The following is a 26,558-nucleotide window of genomic DNA, read 5'->3' on the forward strand; positions in this document are numbered from 1 at the left end:
GCAGCCACTAATATAGTGAACCATCAGAATACTGATCTCCTGCATTGCCCTCTGCAGCATACCCATTAACCGTAAGGCACCACCAACATTCCTGCCTGTCTATGTGGTTACACCATAAAAGTGAGCAAATCATTCTGGCGATAGAACTGAGCAGGTTTGATTGTTTCATTGTAAAGACGTAAATAATCAAAGAAAAAACAAATGTCAGAATTGCAAAGTTTACATTTTATTGAACTTAAATTGGTGTAGAACAGAGGGGCAACAATGGCTCAAGTGTTCATTAGTTAACAAAATGCCCCAGGGTGTTTCACTTTATGACTCTTAACATAGTCTGTGTGGAATTACTGAAAAATTGTTGTTGTTTTAAAACAATGCTTCAAAAAAGGCAGAAAGGGGGATTCCAGCCCTGTTTTTCTTCACATTACCACACAGTGCTGTCTGACATTCCCAGTCTTCCTTTAGCAATGTCAGTTTGATATCCTTCCCCAAAACTGAAAAGGCTACCAAAGTGCTACCCACATCTCTTCCCATCAGGTACACATGAAGAAATTTAGTAACATTTATGAAAATAATTAGCTGTAAGGAGACTTCCAAGTAGCAAAGGCAAACAGCAAGTCTATATGGAATGAATGCACATTTACACTGCCAGAAACAGAGACTGGCTATGCTATTACTATTATTTCAAAGTAAAAGTTACAGTATTTGAACTGCTTAATCAATCCAATTTTTGTTTAAGGCCCGTTAAGTAATGTGCCTCCAACACTTATGTCTGCATATGCTTTACATAGTATCTTGGTTAAATAGTTTGAGGGGGAAATTATTGTAAAACTTGCAAAATCAACTGGATACTTAGAAAAATTAACACCAAATTTAAAAAAAATTCAAAGTAGCCAGCAGAGAGAGAGAGAGAACTTATGTTCTCAAAACCACCACTTAACCTCTACAATTTTAAAAATGCGCTAACTCTCCTCCCCTCAATTCCTCCCATCAGACTAACAACCTAGTAACACTGAAAAACAATCCCCTTTGTGTATGAATTGTTTGCCATTAGTGGGCAGCTATTCATTCCCTTTGACAGAAACTATCAAAATGGTGTTTCAAATGTTTTATCACAGTGTATTTAAATGCAAGACTCATTGGGTTCCCTAAAAGCAGACACACTGACTCCCCTTCACCATTTCACTAAAACCTATATAGGGCTGACTTAACAGTAGCATAACTCAAGCCAAGTTTTGCCACCATTTGCAAAAAGTTGAATCTGTTTGAGTGAGTGGCCAAATTTTATAGGAAGGGCAATACTATTAGAGGCCTTACTTCAACAGGCTCTGACATTTATTCAACAGGAATGTAGACTCCAGGGAAACAGCAGATATGTTGAATTTTGCCATACATAGGCTATTGGGTATATTTGCAAGGCTTGAGAAACACTCAATGCAAAGAACAAAATTTAAATTAAGGGTTTTACAGTAGTTTGTCAGGTCTAATGATAAACAATGCTGGACCTCTATGAAAGATTAACCTCCAGCTGCAATAGATACCTGTAAACCAGAAGATGTGTGCCAGCACAGGTGACTCCTTTTGCACAAAAAGACAACATGAATGCTTCAATTGCAGTAGGCTAATTTATAAAGTGATGGTATTACAAACAAAGTAGGCACTGAGATAATTACTACACATACTGTCACTGCTCTAGAGTAACAACAGAATAGATGTTACAAGGCTGTGCTTTGCCCTGCAGTTACATTTCAGATACAAGAACATTTATTGCCTAAAACAGCCCATTTTTAGAACCATACATTATTTGTTCAGATTGAACAATATAGCCATTGTGATTTCATTTTTGCTGATGGACCAACCTCTAAAGTTGTTATACCAAAATTGAAGTCAAGTGACAAGGCATTGTGTTTAAGTTTACACATTACTTTCATAACATGTCTGGGATCTAATTCAGCCCTAAGAGACACATTTATTTCAATGGGAGGCATGCAATTTCCTTTGCATCTTACACTTTTAACAAACATTCTAGTAATTCAAAACTTAACATTGTGATTGTACCAATTACAATTAATCAGGCAAAAGCACCTGAAATCTCAACATATTGTGTTAGAGACTTCAACTCTATACTAAAGCAGTGAATCTGTACATATCTGTAGTGTAACTGTAACAAAGGTCTGATTACAAGGGACTTTTCTAAGCTATTGAATCTTTCTAGTTAATATAACAGAAGGACTGACACTAAAGGCGAACTCCACTGTTCCAGTTATTTTAGTGTATACTTTCTGGCAATTCTAGAAAACATTTTCTGGTTTACAGTGATACACAACAATTGTTTTGATGCTGGAGATAAAGTTTATTAAAGATACTACCAAAATTTTGGCAAACATTCCAAAACCAGATTTGTAAACATAATGCTTCCCTTTTCAATTGGCAGCACTTTGAAAAGACAAATACAGTAAGACAAGTAAACAAAAAATTAATTCAAAATGCTTAATTTTTTGACCAAATAATTTATGTTCCCACATGATAAAGTGATGGTTTAAATCAAATTAAACCAATAATCTGCATGAAATGAAAGTTTGTGCTGTTTGATGATCACAGTATTTTATAGTTAAATATATCTGTTCTTTGTTATATTCCTGGCACCCAGGAGAAAACTCTTTAAATATACATTTCATGTAGGCAATAGTTTCTTGGCATATCTCTCTTCAAAAAAATACTTTATAGCAGTATATAAATAGGTCACCTACATGTCAAATTTTATAATTTTGCCCAAAAACTATAGATCTGTTTAATTTTTGTAAAGTATCAATTTCCCCTGACATTAATAAAGCTGACAAACTGTTGAAATGGAAATGCTTTCATCTTCCACAATAGAAGTAAATTTTATAGGAAAAAACCTACAGCAACACTCCTCAGTTGTTTTAACCTGAGCGTTCGGCCTACTTCAAGTAGCAGCTTTTTTTCTCCCCCCATCATGCTCACACCCATACAACCTTGCACACATACAGTACAAGCACACGCTTTCAGACGCTGGTAGGCCACAGAGTGCTTCCCGTTGTTTTAATAAAATGGGAAGCAGTGTAGCTAATAATTTAACTACACTAAGCACACACAAGCAAACACCTTAAGGCAACCATTGCAATGGGGGTTTAAATTGCAGGGGTAAGTTACTGTTGTTGATAAAGAGGCTGTATATAGCTTTCATATATATACACACACACCTCTTTTTAACCCTCCAAAACAATGTTTTCACTTCCTTTAAAAATTTTGTGCAAATTTTAAACCTTCTACCGTTTAAGGCAAAGAGTTTGCATTAACAAGAAAACAGGCTTATATTTATCCAAAAGCATTTCAACTTGCTACATTTTTTTTAAATGTGCAGAACTTCAAAGTCCCCAGTATCTACTGGTAAAATGATTTCCATGGACAAGTATAAGTCTTAAGGAAAAGAAGGGACCAGAAAAAAGCAGCTTCAAATATGCAGAGAAGCAACCTCAACAACAAAAGTAGTAACTCAAGTCTGCTAATACTGAAACTTTTGTAATGCAAAAGTTTAATCTTTTTAGAATCTTAGAGCAACTCATTTGGAATTTTAAATAAATAAGCTTAAGTTTATTCACATCATCTGGTCCAAGCAGAGCTTTAGTGCCATGACTCTGCTTGTCGTTGGTCAAATTCACCTATTAGTCTTTTAATATGAGCCAGTTTGTTATGAAGATATTCACATCTGTACTTTTCCTCATGATAGTTGGGACTGGACTGCAAAGAAAGAGAAACAAGTCAGGGCGCAGAAACATTTTTGCAACATTTTAATCTGAATGCCCATCACTAAAAAGGGCATCCAGACCTTGTACACAGAATGATTATGAAAAGTGTTTAACCTATCCATACTTCCCACCTCCCAGTTGTACACACCTGTTTGATCTTCCGATATTCCTTTAGGACTTCCTCATGAACTACCTGCAAGAAAGAAAATTGAAATAAAGATCCCTTGAAGACCATTTCACTGTTGCAAAGTGCAACTGAATATTAAAAGGGTAGAAGAGTGGGATGAAGATTTTCAGTTTTACCACACAGACACTTAAGCCTCGTCTACACAAACATTTAGTTCATGGCAAGCTGGAGTATGAATCTACCCCGCACTAGCCCGCCATGGACTAACTGCCCGTGTAGGTCCTGCTGATGTCCATTAATGCACTTTTAATCCACATGGATAGTTAGTCTGCAGCAAATAGATTCACATCCCAGCTTGTCAAGAAATAAATGTTTGCAAAGACAAACCTTTATTCTCTGGTCACCCTCCTGCTGTGGAGAAGAGCAAGTCTGCAGACAAAGCTGCGATAAGGCCATGGAGGGGAAGTGGCTATGTTTGAAGATCCTCTTGTATAGCCACTTTCTCAATGCCCCCTGTAAAATATTGTGCAGCCACGTGCTACTTAACGTAAGGCCTTGCCTACGTCTAAGGGGAGGGATCTTCTCCCACCCTCCCAAAGCCTGGAAAACCTGTAAGAAAAGTTGTGGAGTTAATATTTCCCGAGACAGTATTAACCTCGGTTGCTCACTGTTCTTTCAGCAAGGTCAGAGAAACTGAGGCCAGTAACAAATAGCAGCATAGCTATTGGTCCTATGGGACTGCTATGGTTGGAGTAAAGATTATAGAGGAACAAATTCCTCTGCATAACAGGACTATATCCACAGTTCAGGAACAGTTTCCTGGCCCATCTGCTGCCAACAACAGGTCCCCTTGGGGACGCAGGTTATGGGGAAAAATTTAGCATTGCTGCTCCAGAGACTGTCCATTAATTTATTTATTTCCTCCCACTCTCATATTCTGATCCCACTCAAGAGCGTGAGCTACAAACAGCACTAAACTTCTCATCTTGCACAAACCTACAATGCCACATACTACACAAACCTAGAAGCATATACTTCAGGTCAATAGTTTGTTCGATGATCTGGCACCCTGCAATTTGTTTCAGTGATTAGCCTAGACCTTGGGAGACCACGGTTCATTTCTCTGCTTTGCCACAGACGTCTTGTGAAATGGGGCAAGTCAGAGCCTCCCCATGCCTCAGCTCTTCATTTTTAAAATGAGGACAATAGCACCTCCCCACCCTGTAGGGGTGGTGAGAGGACAAATACAGTTGATTGTGGGGCTTTCAAATCATTTGGTGATGGGATCAAGTACCTGAGACAAAAGATGCTTCTGCCAAATTAAGTGTTTTACTCTACCAAATTATACATTCATCTAAGGATTTTCTGTGAAGTCTGATTTTTATCTTATATATTAGTTTTTAGAAAGTTTGGACTATTGGGCTATATTGCTTAAATATTTGGGGTTTGGGGAGAGGAAGAAGAGGGTGATTTAAAAACAAAGCAAAAGGTAAAAACGGCTCACAAAATGCCTTCTATTCCTCTTTACCTGATACTCCTTAGATCCTGGAGAAAGGAGCTTACGCTGAGCATCAAGTTTCATAAATCTTCTAGTGACATTCTCCATCCTGGCATGTAAGCTTCTGTATTCATCATACTCTGCATTGAAGTCATCCTTGTAACTCTGGCGTTGCTCATATGAGACAATAGCTATATATTTTCTAATGGAAAGAGTACAGTTACACTTATCTTCCATGAAATGCCCTTGGTATAAAATTGTTACAGTTCATTGCAAGTAGCTGGACCATACATTACTAGGCAGTCCACTTCTCAGTAAGTCAAAGATTTGACTAATTTAAAATATACTTCTGTCTTGTTGTGAAAATAGACAAATATTAAACTGTACACTTTGGTTGAGGTGTTTTTTAGAGTCTGTATTACAAATGGTCTTTAACAGAACCTACAATATTTCAATGATAAATTGCAGTCTATACATGTCTAAGTATTTTGCTCTATATGGTCTTTATTCAGAAGTCATTAGACTATCTACAACTGTAGGTGCATACGCAGAACAGATAACATGCATTCAAATTAAACAGAACCAATACCTCTATTTAAATAAGTGCGGAGCTGCTGGCAACTCATTTCCTATGATGGCCCCTTAATTTCAGAATTTGTTTCCCGTATTGATCTGCTAGAGCAAAGTGCATTTACTTTCTGGGAACACTGCTTAAGCAGACCAGTTTTTTTCTGGCATTTGGGAGGGTTTGAATTGATACAATAATTTATTTAAAGATTTGGCAGATGTGTCGCTCTTGAATAGGAATTAGTATTTTATCCTAATAATTGTGCTGTATTAAGTAAGGGTCAAAGTCATCTAAAGAATCTGTGGAACATGATAGGCAACATAAAACAAGCCATGATGAGGTCTGCAGCTGAAAGGGACTATCACAACATTGCCAGGCACAAAAAAAATGCTTCTGCTCACAGTTGCTACCAGATGCCCCAAAGTAGCTGAGGGCCTAGCAAGGCCAAGCTGCCAACCTGTGTGTGTGATTAAAAGTAAGCAAACAATCAAAAGAGCAGATATAATCTGTGTCTTTTTTCCAGGTTTCTCAAATACACTGTTACCTTCGGTCATGTCTGACTTTAGCCTCAGCCAACTGGCCCTCATCCAAACCTTTATTCTGACCAGACACTGGGAAAGCCCATCAACCACTATGTCCGTGTCTCCAGAGGCACTACAATCCCAAGTGCCCCACATATATCAAGCAGAAGGGAACAGCAGCAGCATTTAGGGCAGATGAGACACTGCCCAGTAGTACTCTCTGGATGCTCTCAGATTAAGTAATGGAGCAGGACCACCTCCATCTATTCCTTTCATGACCCAGAGGTATGTTTATCTTGTGATCAATGATGTCAAAGACAGCTGTCAGATTTTTAAGTAGTCTCCGTTCTACATCCAGGCTCTAAAAAGAACGAGCAGCTCACAGGGATCAAGGAAGTTATTGAGGTTATAGGGACAAACCATCCTGATGCGTAGAAAGAAGAGTAAATATGGCAGGCGACCAGCTTGGCTTAACAGTGAAATCCTTGCTGATCTTAAACACAAAAAGAAGCTTACAAGAAGTGGAAGGTTGGACAAATGACCAGGGAAGAGTATAAAAATATTGCTCATGCATGCAGGAGTGAAATCAGGAAGGCCAAATCACACCTGGAGTTGCAGCTAGCAAGAGATGTTAAGAGTAACAAGAAGGGTTTCTTCAGGTACATTAGCAACAAGAAGAAAGTCAAGGAAAGTGTGGGCCCCTTACTGAACGAAGGAGGCAACCTAGTGACAGAGGATGTGGAAAAAGCTAATGTACTCAATGCCTTTTTTTTTGCCTGTGTCTTCACGAACAAGGTCAGCTCCCAGACTGCTGCACTGGGCAGCACAGCATGGGGAGGAGGTGACCAGCCCTCTGTGAAGAAAGAAGTGGTTTGGGACTATTTAGAAAAGCTGGACGAGCACAAGTCCACGGGGCCGGATGTGCTGCATCCGAGAGTGCTAAAGGAGTTGGTGGATGTGATTGGAGAGCCATTGGCCATTATCTTTGAAAACTCATGCCGATAGGGGGAGGTCCCGGACAACTGGAAAAAGGCTAATGTAGTGCCCATCTTTAAAAAAGGGAAGGAGGAGGACCCTGGGAACTACAGGCCAGTCAGCCTCACCTCAGTCCCTGGAAAAATCATGGAGCAGGTCCTCAAGGAATCAATTCTGAAGCACTTAGAGGAGAGGAAAGTGATCAGGAACAGTCAGCATGGATTCACCAAGGGCAAGTCATGCCTGATTAATCTAATTGCCTTCTATGATGAGATAACTGGCTCTGTGGATGAGGGGAAAGCAGTGGATGTGTTGTTCCTTGACTTTAGCAATGCTTTTGAGACGGTCTCCCACAGTATTCTTGCCAGCAAGTTAAAGTAGTATGGGCTGGATGAATGGACTATAAGGTGGATAGAAAGCTGGGTAGATCATCGGGCTCAACAGGTAGTGCTCAATGGCTCCATGTCTAGTTGGCAGCCGATATCAAGCGAAGTGCCCCACAGGTCGGTCCTGGGGCCGGTTTTTTTCCCAATACCTTCATTAATGATCTGGAGGAGGGTGTGGATTGCACCCTCAGCAAGTTTGCAGATGACACTAAACTCGGAGAAGTGATAGATACACTGGAGAGTAGGGATAGGATACAGGAGGGACCTAGACAAATTAAAGGATTGGACCAAAAGAAGTCTGATGAGGTTCAACAAGAACAAGTGCAGACTCCTGCACTTAGGACGGGAGAATCCCATGCACTACTACAGGCTGGGAACCAACTGGCTAGGCAGCAGTTCTGCAGAAAAGGACCTAGGGGTTACAGTGGATGATAAGCTGGATATGAGTCAACAGTGTGCCCTTGTTGCCAAGAAGGCCAATGGCATTTTGGGACGTATAAGTAGGGGCATTGCCAGCAGATCGAGGGACGTGATCGTTCCCCTCTATTCAACATTGGTGAGGCCTCATCTGGAGTACAGTGTTCAGTTTTGGGCACTACACTACAAGAAGGATGTGAAAAAATTGGAAAATGTCCAGCGCAGGGCAACAAAAATGATTAGGGGACTGGAACACATGACTTATGAGGAGAGGCTGAGGGAACTGGGATTGTTTAGTCTGCAGAAGAGAAGAATGAGGGGGGATTTGATAGCTGCTTTCAACTACCTGAAAGGGGGTTCCAAAGAGGATGGAGCTAGACTGTTCTCAGTGGTAGCAGATGACAGAACGAGGAGTAATGGTCTCAAGTTGCAGTGGGGGAGGTTTAGGAAAAACGTTTTCACTAGGAGGGTGGTGAAACACTGGAATGCGTTACCTAGGACAGTGGTGGAATCTCCTTCCTTACAGATTAAGGTCAGGCTTGACAAAGCCCTGGCTGGGATGATTTAGTTGGGGATTGGTCCTGCTTTGAGCAGGGGGTTGGACTAGATGACCTCCTGAGGTCCCTTCCAACCCTGATATTCTAGGATTCTATGAAGTTTTTTTTACACTCCAAAGTATCAGCAGAACTGCTTTGCCACCAGCTTCTCTCGCTCATTCCTCTTTTTAAGCAACTTAACTGGCAAATTTCTCCTGAAGGAGATTGACAAATTTGTCTATGGTAGATATCAAAAGCCAGGAGAACATGAATCACACAACTGGTCATAGCCCAAAAACTCCACTAGTACTTCCAGAATCTATGAGCCCTGTCCAAGATTGAAGCAGAAAAGACGCATATTTATTTTCCCAACACTACAGATACAATCTAGTCCAAATTAAGAGCGATTTAGGAAGTAGTTTTCAAATGCAACTAACATTGTTGTCCTAAAAGCTGCTGCTTAATGCTCTTCTAGAAGATGCCCAATCAACACAGTTTGTACCCTTCAACTTTTCAGGAAATGCTGATGAAATGGTAATTTTGAATAAGATGAGAACAATAGTGTCTTTCTACATTAAAATTCATATTGTAGGAAATATAGGCAATACATAAAATCAAGACCAACTGTAATCCAACAAAGAATAAGGCAAGAGTTTTGAATGTTGTCAAGACTTTTGCCTATCTACATCAGCTGGTATTCCACATAATACATCCTCCACATAGACTCTTTCTTTAAATTTAATGGGCTTGCTCTGTTTAGTAATATACCTCAATCCATGTTTATTCATCTCCCTTTGTGACCTATTTTTGTATAATCCTAGGTTGTTTTGCTAGAAGCAGTATGTTATACTACATATAGCTGGAGTTAGTATAGTCCATTTAAAGAACTATTTATTGTTAGGGTTTATTGAATTTAATTGGCACAACAGAAACTGATCCACTGCAACTATGGTGATTTGCAAGCAGGGATTTCATATGGGTAAAGATAGAAGCAAACTCTTATTTTGCAGTAATCACTGAATCGAGTGCTCAAGCAAAGTACTACCATTACTGTACATCAGAAGGAGCCCACCTGAAGAGGAGGGTACACGAGAGTGGAATATAGACCTGTTTTATTTTATTGCTCCTAGATTTATGCAAAAGCAAAATGAAGTCACATAGGTCTTATCAACTCTGATCAGTGTACGAGTGTCATTAAGTTGGACAGTATTTCTATGCTTACTCCATGTATGTGTTATCATTGCCTTAATGTAATAATTATAGCTGGTCAGAAAAAATCCAACTACACAGGAATTTTAATGGAATTTGCGTTTGTCAAAATCAAATTGCTTTGTGTAGACCACTCAATTTTGGAAATCAGGTTGGTTTATGATGAGACTGCCTGCTTTCCTGCCAGCTTGCTGATCTGGTTCCTTGACCACAGGGCTTCCAGGGTCTGCCAAGTGGACTGCTCCATCCCCTTTTGCAGGACATTTCTAATTTACATTCTGAATCAGAACAGAAAAATTTGAAAAAAAAGTAAAATTCCTACATGAAGTGGAATATCCTTCTCTTCCCAGCTGTAACAATGTTATTTGCACCCAACATGCCAAGTTGTAAGTTAGCTTTGTCATCACCATGCTTGGGTGGTGACTTCATGGCTTCACCCTCGCTCCATATATGCATCTACTGGTGGTATGGTACTTGTCTTTCTCCGCCATATTAGTTCTGTTGGAGGGGCAGGATTATCAATTGCTCCAGGGGGCACGGAATTGAGAGAGAAAGGAGTTTGAAAGCTGGGCCAAATTTATTTTCATTCTTTTCATGCATGTTTATCAGATCCATCTTTTATCGTGTTAAAGATGATGGTACAAGTTAAAAAGACTGTTAGAGAAAGCTTGCCCCCAGTTGGGACTGAACTCATCTGCCAGAAATAATGTTGCAGTTATTCCTGGTTTAACTGAGCTATAGTTTAATCAGAGGGCAGGATTAGCAAACAGAGGAGCAATCCTGCCCCACTATTTTACCAGACATGTATATGCAAGAGAAGGGGCATGTGCTGCAGTGACCACAGGGCTCGTTGCCAAATATATCAGCTGATATATTTGAACGTGCAGGCAATGAGATTCTAGCACTGAAGAAGTCATATGTACACTACAATTAGTCACTGTTTTATATTCTAGCAGCATGCTAGTTAGGGTTGAGTCAGCATTTCAGTTCTGGCCACTTTAGAACTGCCATCAAAAACCTCACTCCTTTCTCCTTTAAGTTGAGGAATGAGTTTAAGAAAATCCATGTTGACTTTTTTTGTAGTTTTTGGAATAAAAAAACTTCACAGAATAGCAAAAGAGTGCTTTGTTAGTAGCACAACTAGCACTGGGTAATATGTTATTTGATGTTTACATTTTGAAGAAAAATGTAAAGCCACCAATAAAACTGTAAAAAAACAGCTGCTGAGCATCTTCAGAAGCTATAGGTAGGATTTTTAGAACTGGTCCAAGGAATTCTGGTAAATATTGATTTTTAAATGTTCCAAAAATACATATTTAGCCAACAGATTGGCTCTGTTACAGTAGTTTCAGTCTGAGACAAGTTCTTAAATTCTAGAAAATGTTCAACATTCAGCTGTGCCAAGACAAGAGTTACACAGCTAAATCTTACATTTTTGGCATATTGAAAAATTTCACATAATCTTCTATGGAATGAGTTAAGGAGCTAAAATTAAGATTTATTAGCACTTCTCAGTTTTTCACACCTATTTATTCATTTTAATATGCTCACCACTCTAGTTTCTAGGTGCCATATGTAAGTGGAAAAATGTGTTTGCTGATACATTTTTACTTCTCACTATGTACAGTCATAACCAAGGCTCTCTGTACTCTTCAGAAAACTCATCCTTAATTTTGAATCAAGGTCCCCTGATTTTTGCATCTCTTTGGTGAGCAGTTTTATGGTAAAATGGATATTTTCTGCAGCAGTTTCAAGTTCAGCCAGTGGTCAGGCTGCATCAAAGCTTTAATAGCTTAACACAGTTTGAGTGGATGACATCTGATGTAGCATTACAGTATTCTTTGAAGAGTCTTTTTAATTATTTTTTTAAATCCAAGGCAAGTTTGGAAACTATAAACTATGCCAGGGGTGGCCAACCTGTGGCTCCGGAGCCACATGTGGCTCTTCAGAAGTTAATATGCGGCTCCTTGTACAGGCACCGACTCCAGGGCTGGAGCTACAGGCACCCACTTTCCAGTGCGCTGGGGGGTGCTCACTGCTCAACCCCTGGCTCTGCCACAGGCCCTGCCCCCACCCCACCCTTTCCCATCCCGTCCCCTGAGCCTGCCATGCCCTTGCTCCTCCCACTCCCCCTCTGAGCCTCCTGCACGCCACGAAACAGCTGACTGGGAGGTGTGGGGAAGGAGGGGGAGGCGCTGATTGGTGGGACTGCTGGTGGGTGGAAGGCACTGGGGGGGGAGCTCATGCGGGGCTGCTGATGTATTACTGTGGCTCTTTGGCAATGTACATTGGTAAATTCTGGCTCCTTCTCAGGCTCAGTTTGGCCACTCCTGAACTATGCACTAGATCACAAATCTCCCTCTTTAGAAATACATCACATACTGTGTTTCACTAAAAAAGTGCTGACTTCCAACTATTTTCCTATTACAGGTGGTGCTGCTCTAGTTTCAGTGACCATTTAAAAAACGACCACAAGGGCTTCAGGCTCCTACAGTGCTAAAACCATAGGTCACAGAAACAGAGAAGTGTTCCTATGATTTAACTGTAATTGGTGTTCTTTTCATGCCAGATAAACCTAGAACTTTCATTCAGGGTGCAGGAAATGTAAAGTTGTAGTTAGATATACGTAGCTCATATAGAAACATACCTGAGCATATATTTCATGATCATTGCTAATGTGTGTTTTGTATAGATCTTTTGTACACACGTTAGCCAAAGTTATATTATTTAACTGAAATGCAGCAAGGTTACAGTTATATATAAACTGTATAGACATGCACGCGCACACACTCTCTATATAATGTTATAGTGACAAAGACCATTAGAGACAAAAAGGTTGACAAATTCAACTTTAACTGTACAAAGGAACTTTTATATTGGTGAAAGTCTTCAAACATTCACTGAAATCCCTCACTCACGTTTTAGTTTCTTTCATATTTGTAGCAGTGCAAAAATTATATTTAAGCCAGGACTTGTTTTGTCACAGCCCATCCTCTCCTGTTATTTAATCTTGCAAGGACATCAGTCCTGCATTTATTACATCACAACCTGTCGTGGAAATTGCGAAGTCCTAAACACAGTGTTATGACTTCATTGGAATATCAGAATGCGAACACAGGTGATGAGGAAGACATCTTGCTCAGAATAAATCAGATATATTGAAAGCAGGGCAGAAAACACCACCCACTCCACTTACAGAGTGACAAACTGTTCTGTATCATAGAAAAAACATGAAATGCTAGGCCTGAGATTAGGAGGAGACTCAGCAGGAAGCAGTATGCTAAGGTGTATGGCATGACTGGCCAATTCCTTCCTTGGCCCCAACACCAGACAAACTTGAGCCACTCTACAACACAAGGCCCCCAGCTATGTGAAGGGCAGTACAAACTCCCAAGGTGCACATTAGCCTAGGGGATCACCAGTCCTCAAGCGCCTGCCATTGTTCTTTCAACATTTTCATCTATGCTGAGCGAGGAGGAACATTTTGTCTTGTGGAAGTCTTTGGGAATAAATGGAGTCAGTTTAGACGTCACAAAGTGAGGCTTAGCCATAATTTGATTGCAGGTAGTATTAAAAATTTAGTAGACAGTTTTATACTTATTACAATTAAACTGTTAAAGGTAAGGGCTAACAGCTGGGTGCAAATAAAGTAAATGTTATAGGGGAAAAAAGTAAAAAAATGTCATCTTTTCTATTAGTGCTTCATCAGTAGGGCCCTACCAAATTCATGGTCCATTTTGGTCAATTTCACGGTTATAGGATTTTAAAAATCATACATTTCTTGATTTCAGATATTTAAATCTGAAATTTCACAGTGTCGTAATTGTAGGGGGCCTGACCCAAAAAGGACTGTTAATCCCCTAGCCCACCCCCCGGCATTTTTAGTAAAAGTCAAGCACTGGCCATGGGCTTCCATGATTTTTGGTTTGTTGCCTGAGACCTGTCTGTGACTTTTACAAAAAATATCTATGACAAAATAACCTTAATCACAGTAAGCATAGGACTTAGATTTGAAATTTCAAATATAATGTAAGGCAGATTTTAAAAAAAATATAATTCAGTTTTTAATCCACGCTGTCTGTAAACTCTTTGATGCAGAATCGTTTAACTATATATGTTCCATAAAGAGTATTTAATATAATAGTAAAAAAATATTCAAAACCAAAGATTCCAATATTTAACTTTCCTGCTGGGCAATTTAACCACTAAACTGGGAGCAAGTCTACCACCCACTTTGTTGCTTTATTTCAATACCCTGTCTGCTCAAGAACTTCACTTTTTAAAGCACTTCCGAAAAAATATTCTTAGATATTTAATGCATAGTGTGGCACTACTTTTAGAACCAGCAGCACTGACATGGCCCTTTAAAAGGCACATTTTGGTAACTCTTCCATTTTCTAATTACGTAAGACCTTTCACAGTTGATCTTTGAACTGCCTGTTGGTGAATGGCATGAATTTTGTCAATCTTAGGCCTAATTTTACTTACACAAAGTAGTCTGGTAGTTCACTTGTTGATGAAGGATCTGTAGAGTCAGTGCAAGTCTCTTTAACACCTATATGGAAATAAAAAGTTGACATTTAAAAAGATTCTAATATACCTAATGTGATCCAAATCTGAAGTGTCTGGAACACTTCTTCCCAGGAATTGTATTCTGTTGTCTCACCATGTAATCATGACTAAAGCGCAAAACTGTTTATAATAGGGGCCATACGACCAACTCTACAATATGCAATACCAGGAGTTTAAAGCACATTAGCTACTGTAGAATCTGTACAACAAAATAATGCAATCTTAACCCACGGTCAACCTTATATCATCAAGATAAATTGTGGCATCTGCACAACAATTCAAAATCTGAGGTGGCAGATGTGGCCACACAATAGGAGCTAGAAGTTTTACATCAATATGCAACTCTCACGGGACCAAACTAAAGGACAATAGGGTGGAAAGCCAAAGTGCTTTTCTTGGTGCGAGAATGGTCCCTCTCCTCCTCCAACTATGGGTAAGCAAAGTTTATAATTTAATTTGAATACTTTCTATACAAAAGAAGTCCTTATAGCATTTTATGCAAATCTAATTAGCATTCAGACTTCAATTTTGAACAGAAGATTTCCTCATTAATATGGCAACATTGGTTTTTACAGGAAAAAAGCAAGTCAATATGTTGCTCTTCAGGAAGGTGTTATGAAAGTAATGTAATCCCTAAATAATCCGTCTGTTTGCAAGCAATACAAATGGGACTATTTCCTCTACTTTAGGAAGAGTTTGTGTTTTAAATTCTTCTCATATTCCTAACAGAATGTTAGGAACCATTAGGAAAGGGTTAGATAATAAGACAGTAAATACCATAATACCACTATATAAAACCATGGTAGACCCACCCCATCCATTCTGCATGCAGTTCTGCTCGCCCCATGTAAACAATGATATATTAGAATTGGAAAAGGCACAGAGAAGGGCAACAAAAATCATTAGGGGGTATGGAACAGCTTCCATACAAGGAGAAAGTAAAAAGATACGGACTGTTCAGCTTAGAAAAGAGAATTAAAAGATAAGAGAAGGGTCTATAAAATAATGGATGATGGGGAGAAAGTGAATAAGGAAGTATTTACCCCTTCACATAACACAAGAACCAGGGGTCGCCAGATGAAATTAACAGGCAGCAGGTTTAACACAAACAAAAGCAAGTAGTTCTTCACACAACACAGTCAGTCAACCTATGGAATTCGTTGCCAAGGGATTTTGTGAAGGCCAAAAGTATAACTGAGTTCAAAAAAGAATTAGGTAAGTTCACAGAAGATGGGCCTGTCAATGTTAGCTAAGATGGTCAGGGTCGCAAGCAACACCATGCTCTGGGTATCCCTAAACTTCTGACCATCAGAAACTGGGAGTAAAAATGGCATGGGATGGGCCACTCGATAAATTGCTCTGTTCTGTTTATTCCCTCTGAAGCATCTAGCACTGGCCACTGCCAGAAGACAGGACACTGGGCTAGACTGACCACTGGTCTGACCCAGTATGGCCATTCTTATGTTGTTATTCATTAAGTATATTTTCATATGTGGGATTAGTATTTAGAACTTACTGGCAAAACAGTTTTAAATTTAGTTTTGCTAGCAAGTTTATGAACATACCACCCCACATATGAGAAGTTAGTGTTACCCTTAAACTGTAGAACACAGTTATTTTGAACAACAGAATATTCTGGCCAAAGCACTCACTCAGGCTCCAACAGTTAGAGGTCTGTAAGAATATATATGATTCAGATCAGAAGTATCTGAGTAAAGCAATTATATTTATACCAAGAGATTACTCTTCCTATAAATGGCATTCTTTGTACTACAGAATCAAAGGACTGGAAGGGACCTCAAGAGCTCATCTAGTCCAGTCCCCGCACTCATCAACTAGATCACCCCTGACAGATGTTTGTCTAACCTGCTCTTAAGAATCTTCAATGATAGAAATTCCACAACCTCCCTAAGCAATTTATTCCAGTGCTTAACCACCTTGACAGTTAGGAAGTTTTTCCTAATGTCCAACCTAAACCACCCTTGCTGCAATTTAAGCCCATTGCTTCTTGTCCTATCCTCAGGAGTTAAGAAGAACAATTTTTCTCCCTCCTCCTTGTAACAACCTTTTATGTATTTGAAAACTTATATCCCATCTCAGTCATCTCTTTTCTAGACTAAACAAACCCAATTTTTTCAATCTTTCCTCATAGGTCATGTTTTCTAGACCTTTAATCATTTTTGTGTCTCTTCTCTGGACTTTCTCCAATTTATCCACATCCTTCTTGAAATGTGGCACCCAGAACTGGACACAATATTCCAGTTGAGGCCTAATCAGAAGTGCAAAGTTTAATAGGAACTATCAATTCCGTGAGAGATACAAAATAAATATTATACAAATAAAACCTATGTTATCCAAATTTCAGTACTATGAACAAAAATCCAATTTTAAAAAGGAGTATTTTTTTTTAAAATAAAAATTTTACACAACGAGGTCTTCCTCTGAAGGTGCCCCAGCAAGTTGTGGGTGCCCTAGCAACATAAATATCAATTTAAGGCACAGTATAGAATTTTACTAGGCATTTAGAATTCTGTAACTGACTGACAGTACCCTGAATGCCACCATATACTGGTGTACTGAGCACAAAGATTTTCAGAAACATATATTTCACCCCTACAACAGCAGCCATATTGTGTGTATAAATGAATCGGAAAGATCCAGCTTTATCCATCAGCAGTCTACAAAGTGAATCCAATCCATACAATCAGCTCTGTTTCCAGAGGAGAAACAATTTTAGACTAGGTGAGGGCTGAATCTGACTTCTGAATTAACAGAAGATCCTTTAACCTTGCATTTCACGTTTCAAGTAATTGCCCTTACTTACACTTGATATTTGTTTATTAAATGTCAATATTAAACTTTGTAGCTCCAACTGATATGTTATGGATTTTGAGTTAACAGCCACATTCCACAACCTTTTAAAAAAATAGTATTAGGAAAGCAAATATATTTGGTAAGCTTTCATTTGGTTTTACAAGCACAATTTTAAGATTTTTTTAATATCCTCTCTACGACTGCTTAAAGTAGTTGCAAGAATAATTTCTGGAGCAGGAAAGAGGAAGGAGAGAAGTGTCCAAATTTAAACTTTAGTTTACATCTGAGTAAACTGCAAGGTTTTTTGTAAAGAGAAAACAGTCTCTTCCCAACTCTCAGAGATCTGGAATAAAGATTCACAATACTAGATTTTTTTTTTTAAACACAAAATTACTCTACAATTGCTACTGTACTATAATTAAAAATAATTTGCAGTTAAGTGTATGTTATGCAACATTATCTCTTCCTTTAGTGTGTACTTTTACTTGTTAATTTGCAAAATTCATTAATTTTCTGTGGGTTGGTCTTCCAGCCACTGTGAAATGAGAACATTGTACTGTATGATCAATCAAATTTCAGTTAGTTTGCTTTTTCTTTAGAAGTCATTTCACAGCCATGAAGTCAGAGTCAGTTCTCTGAAGAATGCAGTAAACATTAACAGTACTGACGCCCATTGATAAATTGATTTGGCCTAATACAGTTAATAATTAAACTGCCCTGCATTCGAAGTGGTATGTGAACACCTTATAGTTTATAAAACAAAACCAAAGTAGTATTCCTTTTTGTTCTCTCCTTTTGACTACCCAACACTCCATCCAACAATGAAGTGTTTATAATTTTTTAAAAATATGAATTATTCCTGTTATTCAAAAGCTGAAGTCAATCTTACCAAAAATAAAATTGAACAACATTTTGTCTGGAGTGCCAATATAGCTGTACTTGTGTACATGTGTCATTCCTCCCTTTTGTTTTTGTATAGCCTTAAAGCTTAGTAAGGTAATAATTTGCACTTTGGTTCAGGTGAAAATTGCTATATGTAAAGGCAGGTAACTATCATTATTCCCATTTTACAGCTATGGAAGGAGGCAGCAGGGAGAGGTTAAGTAACTTGTTCAACATTTAGTGAATCAGTAGCAGTTACGAGTGGAACTAAGGTCTTATTTCTGGTCCATTGTTTTACCCACTAGATCAGTCTCACTTATCCATAAAGTAATTTAAAGTGCTGCTTTTTTAAATACCTTCACTTGAATCCAAACTGGAATTTTTCAGCTTGACAATTTCTTCTTTCTTAAGGTCTTTCTCCTTTTCTTCCATACTCTCCATGTTATGTTTTTTGATTTGCTCCTTCTCCTTATGTTTTTTTGACTTCTTTTTGGATTTTTTGTGCAACACTGAATGTACCTCATCTGTTGACTTTGGACACGCTAACTCAACTGCAGTGGGTGCTGGCATTTCCAAAGGAGTCCTAGAGGTATATTTTTCTTGCTGGTCCTCAAAGATGCTGTTGCCATTCTGACTAAAACTATCAACAGGCAGGTCTTGAGTCCCTCGGCCTTCAGGAGTGCTAGGGGAATTGGAGTTAGAGTTCACCGGTTGAGGAGGATTTGAAACAGGAAGGCGAGTTGAAGGAAGCGTTGGAGGAGTTGGGGTGGCAGCGGCTGCAGGGGGAGGTGGTGGGGGTGGTGGTGCAGTAGCTCTCTCATTGGAAGCAGTCAAGTGACCATTTAATGTTGGTTGAACTCTATTGGTAAGGTGAGATATTCTTGGTTTTTTATTCATTAAAGGATCAATAAAATCTGAATCCAACAGCCGTTTCTGCAATAAAAAGAGACCATTAGTTTCCATTTAATCCAATTCTAAGGTATGTCTACAACAAACGGATTAAAACCTAGTCTCTTATGCTTTCTAATTTATCTTTAGATAAGATGAAGATCACAACTAAACATGTGCTTTGTTTCATGCTTAAAAAATAAATCTAGATAGCTTTAAAAAATTTTTGTCATCCTGAGACGATCCCCTTCAGATCTTGACCAAGACTTTGGAACCACATAAGACATTGTCTGGGGAAGTATCACAGTCCATGCTGGAACATGACAGGTTAGTCAGTACTCTAGATATTTGTGCAGTGCAGATACATTCAGTAAGTAAACAGTTGCTGCCTCTATATAGTCTGTTTTATTCAAGCAGTTCCAACCCATGTGGAACAGTGTGCACATCAGAAAGCCTAAACCTCAAAAAGGGGCAAGGAAAAATCAAGTTTCTGCTATAGGGAGCCTGGGGTCTAAATTATCCTCAGAGAATACTGGAGTTCTTTTGAAATACTATCTGACTCATGTCAGTTTGCTTAACAAGCATATATTGCTTATGTTTCAGTACAAAGCAGTGCCTCTGCCCAGAAGTGCCAAGCAGAGCTCTGTACCACACAGCTGAATTACTTCCAGATTCAGTGTGTGTGTTTGAGCAGATGAGAAGACAGAACTACACAATTTATACTATTTCACTACCATGAGAAACAGTAGCCAAAGTTGGCAAGAAACGGGTATGTATTTATTTCCCCATCCCAAATATGTTAATGACCTCAGTACAGGATGTTCAGTACTTCATTTCACCTGTCCCAAAACAGCAAATGAAAGCACCACCCAATAATTTTTAAGAATGCTCTTCTACTGCCTTTGCTATAGTGCTATTTTATATTTTTACTGCAATCACTGATACTTTATCTTAAATAATGCTTTTCATCTGAAAGTCTCCCAGTGCTTTATTAAAGTGGGTATTATCTCAATTTTATAGATGAACAAGGGAAGCACAGAGAAATAAGTGATTTATCCAAGGTCTCAGACACCTGCTGCGAGGCTGCATCTAGAACCCAGGTCTTCTCACTCAGTTCCATCCTTTACCCAGTGGACTACACTTAATCATAACTGATATCTGAACACCACCCACAGCAAAAATAAATTAATTTTTTCCCAGAAACAATATTGCTGCCCTAAAACACCCTATTTCTGTCCTGTCCAGTGTAAATACTGCATTTAAACTAAGGGTTAAAAGGCTGCAGCATAAAAATGCCTGCATGACAGAAAAATCAAATATCAAAACAATATGACAGTACAGATAGACCGAACACCCACAGCATATGCCAGGGTTCCTTCCCCACTCTGAACTCTGGGGTACAGATGTGGGGACCCGCATGCAAGACCCCCTAAGCTTATTTTTACCAGCTTAGGTTAAAAACTTTCCCAAGGCACAAATTCCACCTTGTCCTTGAACAGTATGCTGCCACCACCAAGTGATTCAGTCAAAGAATCAGGGAAAGGACCACTTGGAGTTCCTATTCCCCCAAAATATCCCCCCAAGCCCTTATACCCCCTTTCCTGGGGAGGCTTGAGAATAATATCCTAACCAATTGGTTAAAGTGAACACAGACCCAAATCCCTGGATCTTTGGACACACACACAAAAAAAGGCAGTTCTTAAAAGAAGAATTTTATTTAAAAAAAAAGAGAAAAGGTAAAAATCCCCTCTGTAAAATCAGGTTGGAAGATAACTTAACAGGGTAACAAAAGATGCACAAAACACAGAGGAACCCCCTCTAGCCTTAGTTTCAAAGTTATAACAAAACAGGGATAAACCTCCCTCCAGCAAAGGGAAAATTCACAAGTTGAGAAAACAAAGAAACTAATACACCTTGCCTGGCTGTACTTACAATTTCTGTAATATGAGAGACTGGTTCAGAATGGTTTGGAGGGCATGGATTGATGTCCCTCTTATTCCTAAGAGCAAACACAGAAACAAAGAACCCAAAACAAAGCCTCTCTCCCCCACCCCCAGATTTGAAAGTATCTTTTGTCCCCATTGGTTCCTTTGGTCAGGTGCCAACCATGTTATTTCAGCTTCTTAACCCCTTACAGGTAAGGAGGAATTTTAGGCTACCCTTATGGTTATGACAGCATACAACAGGGTACAAGAGTTAAGTAACAAAAATATCTTGCCTTCATTTGAAGTACCAAGACACACCAAGATAAATTCTTTGGCAATATATGAGGTATATTTGTTGTCTAAGTATTTAACAACCAGAAAGTGACTGACACCTAAAAAGTTAAGCCTTTGAGGACAAGTTCAACCCTGAGTAAGGACACAACTTTTGCCAACATGCTATTAATAGTTACATTTTGTATGGTCACTTATGAGTTCAGATACCATAGCAATAGGCTATGTTTGAGAATCTATGTTCACAAAACATTTTATGAGCCATCTACGTAGAAGTCTGGTTTACTACAACGCTATCTGATCCCTAAAAACAGGGTTATTAAGTTGAGGTTCTTAGGAACTACATGACAAGAATTTTTTAAAAAACCCACACATCAGTTCCACAGTCTTCCATGGTGCAACTATTTTTTTTTAAGTTTTATTCTATGCCACCATCCAATTACCCAGAAATAGTTGCTTCACCTTCTTCATACATTAGAAGGGGTACGGGTGCTTCTCATTACATGATTCAAGCTTTCACACCAATATAAAACTTGTATGTATTAAGTCTGACTGCATCATATTGCAATATAAAGAAAATCACAAATTAAATACCTGGGAAGGAGAAGCAGATGCAGCATCTTTAGAAGAACTTAGAGGAGATTCCAAATGACTGGTGCTGGTGACATTCTGAGATGAATTTAGTTTTCTGTAAAGATCACCCATATTCCAGGTTACAAGGAAAAAATCAAGAAAAAGATGCTCTAATAGATCTTACATTATTTGGGAAGAAAGAAGCCTGTTACTTCTCAAACCATGTATTCTTTTATTGCTACCATTAAAGAAAAAGCTTGAACTTACCTAGAAAGTACTAACTCCAATGACTGTTTATCTATCTCATTGTATCCAGGCCAATCTTTTTGGATCTCTTTAAATACATAATCCTTCAGAGTGTAAGAGTTGTCCTTGGGATTCAAGTTGGCTACCTACAAATATATATTTAAAAATACAAATATTAAAGCTATCTACAAGTTACAATACTAGAAAAGATTGGACAGTTTAAATATAGGTTGAAAATATAACCATGAAAAAATGTATTCTGTATTTTCTAGCCTTCGGCTTTAAAGGCAATAAAGGACAGACCTTTCATATAGTGAAAATTTTGGCATACAAAAAGGTTCAATCTTGGGTGTGTGAATTTAGGTACTTATAAAAGAATGGCCTGATTTTTCAAAAGATCTGAAGGTCAATGTACATTAGTCAGGCTTATTCATATTTACATGACTAAATACAAATTTAGAATTCTAACTTTAAGTGTTCAAGTTCGAACATTATAATTCAAGTGTTTATTTTTCCTGTATTTCTAATGGAATAGCAGCCAACACAGTTCTGCTGATATCAATGATATTAGATCACAAAAAGGGAAAATTGGTACAGCTTTAGGAATAGTGGTAACTCATACTGCAGTGCCAGCAAGAACAGCTTTTTTATCTAGCCAAATGACTGACAAAAATAGGTAGCTTTTCTTGTTTCCCAGAGACTGGGTCATGGAGTTTAGTACATTCACACTTCCTAGAAACCACATGAAGTTGTTGCATTCCACCGGAGAGTGTCAAGATAGTACAATACTTGATTCAACACTAAATTTTCCCTTTAATGAAAAAGGGACAAAAACTGTTGTAAGTTTAATGAGTGACTTTTTTTTTTTTTTTTTTTTAAAAGTATACCTAAAACGTTTTGGTTTAATGAAGATGTAAGGCAATTTCAGCCATGTGTATCAAACACATTTTAGTCATGCAAGAAGGGTACAAGTAAAATTTTGCAGAAATGTAACTAAGAAGGGATGTACATGCGCTGTTCCACACCTAATTTTATGATAAGCCCCAAGCGTACATGCAAAACAGATATCCATGAATTCCAGGAAAAAATATTGTACTCCTAATTCCATACTAATTAATGCCTTGTTGTTTGTTAGCATATACATCCTATTAATGCTCTGCTTTAAGACAGCTTCTGATAGGTCCCCCTTCCTTTCCTGAAGAGAAATACATTGTGTATTTGAAAAGAGTCATGTTGGTAAAAATCCATGCTCACTGATGCCTGCCACATCAAAGCATTAATTTGGCAACTTTTCCCCTTCAAATCCCATTTTAGACCTTCAAACTGTACTATTTGTAACAGACCTCTGAAGTTCAGAAACCGGGCCTTTGCCTGTTACTCCTAGTCAAGATATTAAAGAGAGCCTTGTAGGCTGAAAAGCATATGGACACAATCGTGATTTATGCAGATTTGCCCTCCCCTCCCAAAAAGTTTGGACTAAGTCTCAAAGAAAGAGGGTATCTGAATGTGTGCTAGTGGATCAAGTACATTAGGTATGTTTTGTATTGTTCCATGTCTCATTTTTGAAGTGTTTTATGTATTCTGTCACAGCTGGTTGTGATACTGTATTTCAAAAAAACAAATACTAGGACTTGTATATGCCTATATTTTGCCTGTAAAGACTTTTAGTGATCCACCATATTGTCTGAAACAAATAAAATCAAACTAAAATCAAAGAGAGCAGACACATTTGTTAGGAACAGCAAGGTAATAGTAGTACTTTCAATAAAAAAATGTTTTCTTACATGTGCAAACAGTAACTATGTTTAGCCTCCCAGTTTCAGCCCCTAACTAAAAGTTACTACACTTGCGTACTCAAGACCATTTATGGCAGGAGTGGGCAAACCTTTTGGCCCGAGGGCCACATCGGGGAATAGAAATTGTATGGTGTGCCATGAATGCTCACAAAATTGGGGTTGTGGTGAGGGAGGGACAGGGGATGAGGAGTTTGGGGTGTAGGAGGGTGCTCTGGGCAGGGACTGAGGGATTTGGAGAGTGGGGGAGCGGGGGAGAATCAGGGCTGGGACAGGGTTGTAGGTTCTGGTTGGAGGTGCGGGTTCTGGGGATGAGAGGTTTGGGGTGCAGGAGGGTGCTCCAGGCTGGGATCGAGCGGTTTGGAGAGCGGGATCAGGGCTGGGGCAAGCTCCGAGCAGCACTTACCTAAAGCAGTGGCATGTCCCTTCTCCGGCTCCTATGCAGAGGTGCAGCCAGGTGGCTCTGCATGCTGCCCCATCTGCAAGCACCGCCCCTCCAGCTCTCATTGGAGCGCATAGAAGCCAGAGCGGGGCCATGCTGCAGCTTCCGGGAGCTGCATGATGCGGCCCCTGACCCTGCGCCCGGGCCAGAGCAGGGCTGACCCGTGTGCTGTGGCTCATGGGCCAGCTTAAAACGGCCCGTGGGCCATAGTTTGCTCACCCGATTTATGGTGTAACACTTTCTAATAAAAGGTCTATAGAACTTTGCTGATGAAATGATAGCATTACTGAACTAAAAATAAAAACTTTGTAGTGTGGAAATAAGATGAGTTAGCATTATACTGCTAGCTTCTGAAGGCCAAGCAGTAATTAAAGCACTTTGCATGGCACACTTTTCTGAGAGGTGCATGCGCTGGGGACGTAGCAGGCATTGAGACAGCTATTCCATACCACAGTCATGGAGGAGGATGGATTGGAGAAAAATCACTGAACCCATCTCCCCCTTCCCCCATTGTGCACTTATGCAGGCCTAGCCTTTAGAATTTTACGTTAGCATCAGTAGGTTCTACAAGGGGATGGGAGTGTTATGGTAAAAAAGATACAAGTATAGCTTATGACTAAACTATACAATTAACTGACATCTGACCTTGAACATTTTAACAAAAGCACTATTCAAACTTTCAGTTTATTGTTCTGGCAGATGTTCAAAGTTTATTAGCGATCCCTTTCTTTGATCCAGGTTAAAAACATGTCAATGTTTCATCTAGGTCCAATTTCTTTGCTATGCAGCTACACCATGGCTGACTATTCAGAATCTGTCATCCTAATCTCTTAGAACTATTACAGTAAGATACAGAAAATGACAATTGCTAACACTTTAAAGGTTGCATAAAAATACTTCAATCTACATACACTTAAAATTTACATAAATTTAATCTTACTGTCTGAAAAACTGATTTAAGCATATTTATTATTGCTCAATTCACAAATGGACAACACTTATTCCTGGTTTAAAAGCCAATGAATTAACCATTATGGAGATGGAAGTTACAGTAAATATGTATGAAAAGAATTCTGTAAGTGGTGGATTAAGCCATACCAAAAATTTTTAATTTTAAACTAAAGCCTATTTTAGAGATGAATAAAATGAAGTGAGACTAAATTTACAGCATTCTGGTAGTCAATGTGGGGATAGGCAAAGCAGACTGTTAAAAAGGTATCCCAGCAAGCATTTTTTTCCCCAACAACTCTTTATAACGGGACATGAAATGAGAACTCAACCCTTTGAGTCCAAGAGCATGCCTAAAATTACAGAACGCAAGCTTAAGGATAATTTTGGTGAAGAAAAAATCCACTACCCTCTCCAAAAGAACTAGAACTCCGCTACAAAAAAAAGTTACGTTCATGGAGAGAACAAAAGATGAACACTATATATTGGGGAAAGAGTCAACATGGCTTCTGCAAAGAGAAATCAAGCCTGTCCAATCTATTAGAATACTTGGAGGGGGTCGACTAATATATGGACAAGGATGACCCAGCAGATATAGTGTATCTGGACTTTTCAAAAAGTCTTTGACAAAAAGCCACACCAAAGGCTCTTAAGCAAAGTAAGCAGACATGGCATAAGAGGGAAGGTCCTCATGGATCAGTAACTGGGTTGAAAGATAGGAACCAAAGGAACAGATGGTCAATTTTCACAGTGGAGAGAGAAAAATAGCAGGTTCCCCCCCAAGGATCTGTACTGGGAAGAGTGCTCTTCAACATATTCCTAAATGGTCTGGAAAAAGAGTAAATGGTGAGATGGCAAAGTTTGCAGATGATACAAAATTACTCAAGACAGCGAAGTCCAAAGCTCACTGTGAAGAGTTACAAAGGGATCTCACAAGACTGGGTAGCAAAATAGCAGATGAAATTCAACGTTGGTAAATACAAAGTAATACACATTGGAAAACATAATCCCAACTAACTGTACAAAATGATGGGGTCTAAATTAGCTGAGGTCTAATTAGCTGTTGCCACTCAAGATAGATCTCGGAGTCATAGCTAATTCTCTGATAACATCTGCTGAATGTGCCGCACCGGTCAAAACGGCTAACAGAAGGTTAGGAACTATTAGGAAAGTTCATAAT

General features: G+C 38.9%; 1 protein-coding gene across 2 annotated transcripts in view; it reads right to left on the reverse strand.

The window, feature by feature from the left end:
• Nucleotides 1–204: 204 nt before the first annotated feature.
• Nucleotides 205–26,558, reverse strand: part of ELL2 (elongation factor for RNA polymerase II 2) — a 67,348-nt gene continuing 40,994 nt past the window's right edge. The window contains exons 6-13 of one of the 2 annotated variants that reach the window (XM_084629393.1): nucleotides 22,217–22,341; nucleotides 21,971–22,064; nucleotides 18,629–19,205; nucleotides 14,493–14,559; nucleotides 5,423–5,594; nucleotides 4,282–4,503; nucleotides 3,916–3,960; nucleotides 205–3,759 (exon numbers count right to left, since the gene is read on the reverse strand). In XM_084629393.1, coding sequence (XP_084485519.1) covers nucleotides 3,643–3,759; nucleotides 3,916–3,960; nucleotides 4,282–4,503; nucleotides 5,423–5,594; nucleotides 14,493–14,559; nucleotides 18,629–19,205; nucleotides 21,971–22,064; nucleotides 22,217–22,341 — 1,419 coding nt within the window. In that variant the 3' untranslated portion in view covers nucleotides 205–3,642. The remainder of the gene's footprint in view (nucleotides 3,760–3,915; nucleotides 3,961–4,281; nucleotides 4,504–5,422; nucleotides 5,595–14,492; nucleotides 14,560–18,628; nucleotides 19,206–21,970; nucleotides 22,065–22,216; nucleotides 22,342–26,558) is intronic. The other variant, XM_084629394.1, reaches the window with a different exon arrangement.

Source organism: Lepidochelys olivacea (assembly GCF_965140295.1).
Source record: "Lepidochelys olivacea isolate rLepOli2 genome assembly, chromosome: 5".
Classification (NCBI taxonomy): domain Eukaryota; kingdom Metazoa; phylum Chordata; order Testudines; family Cheloniidae; genus Lepidochelys; species Lepidochelys olivacea.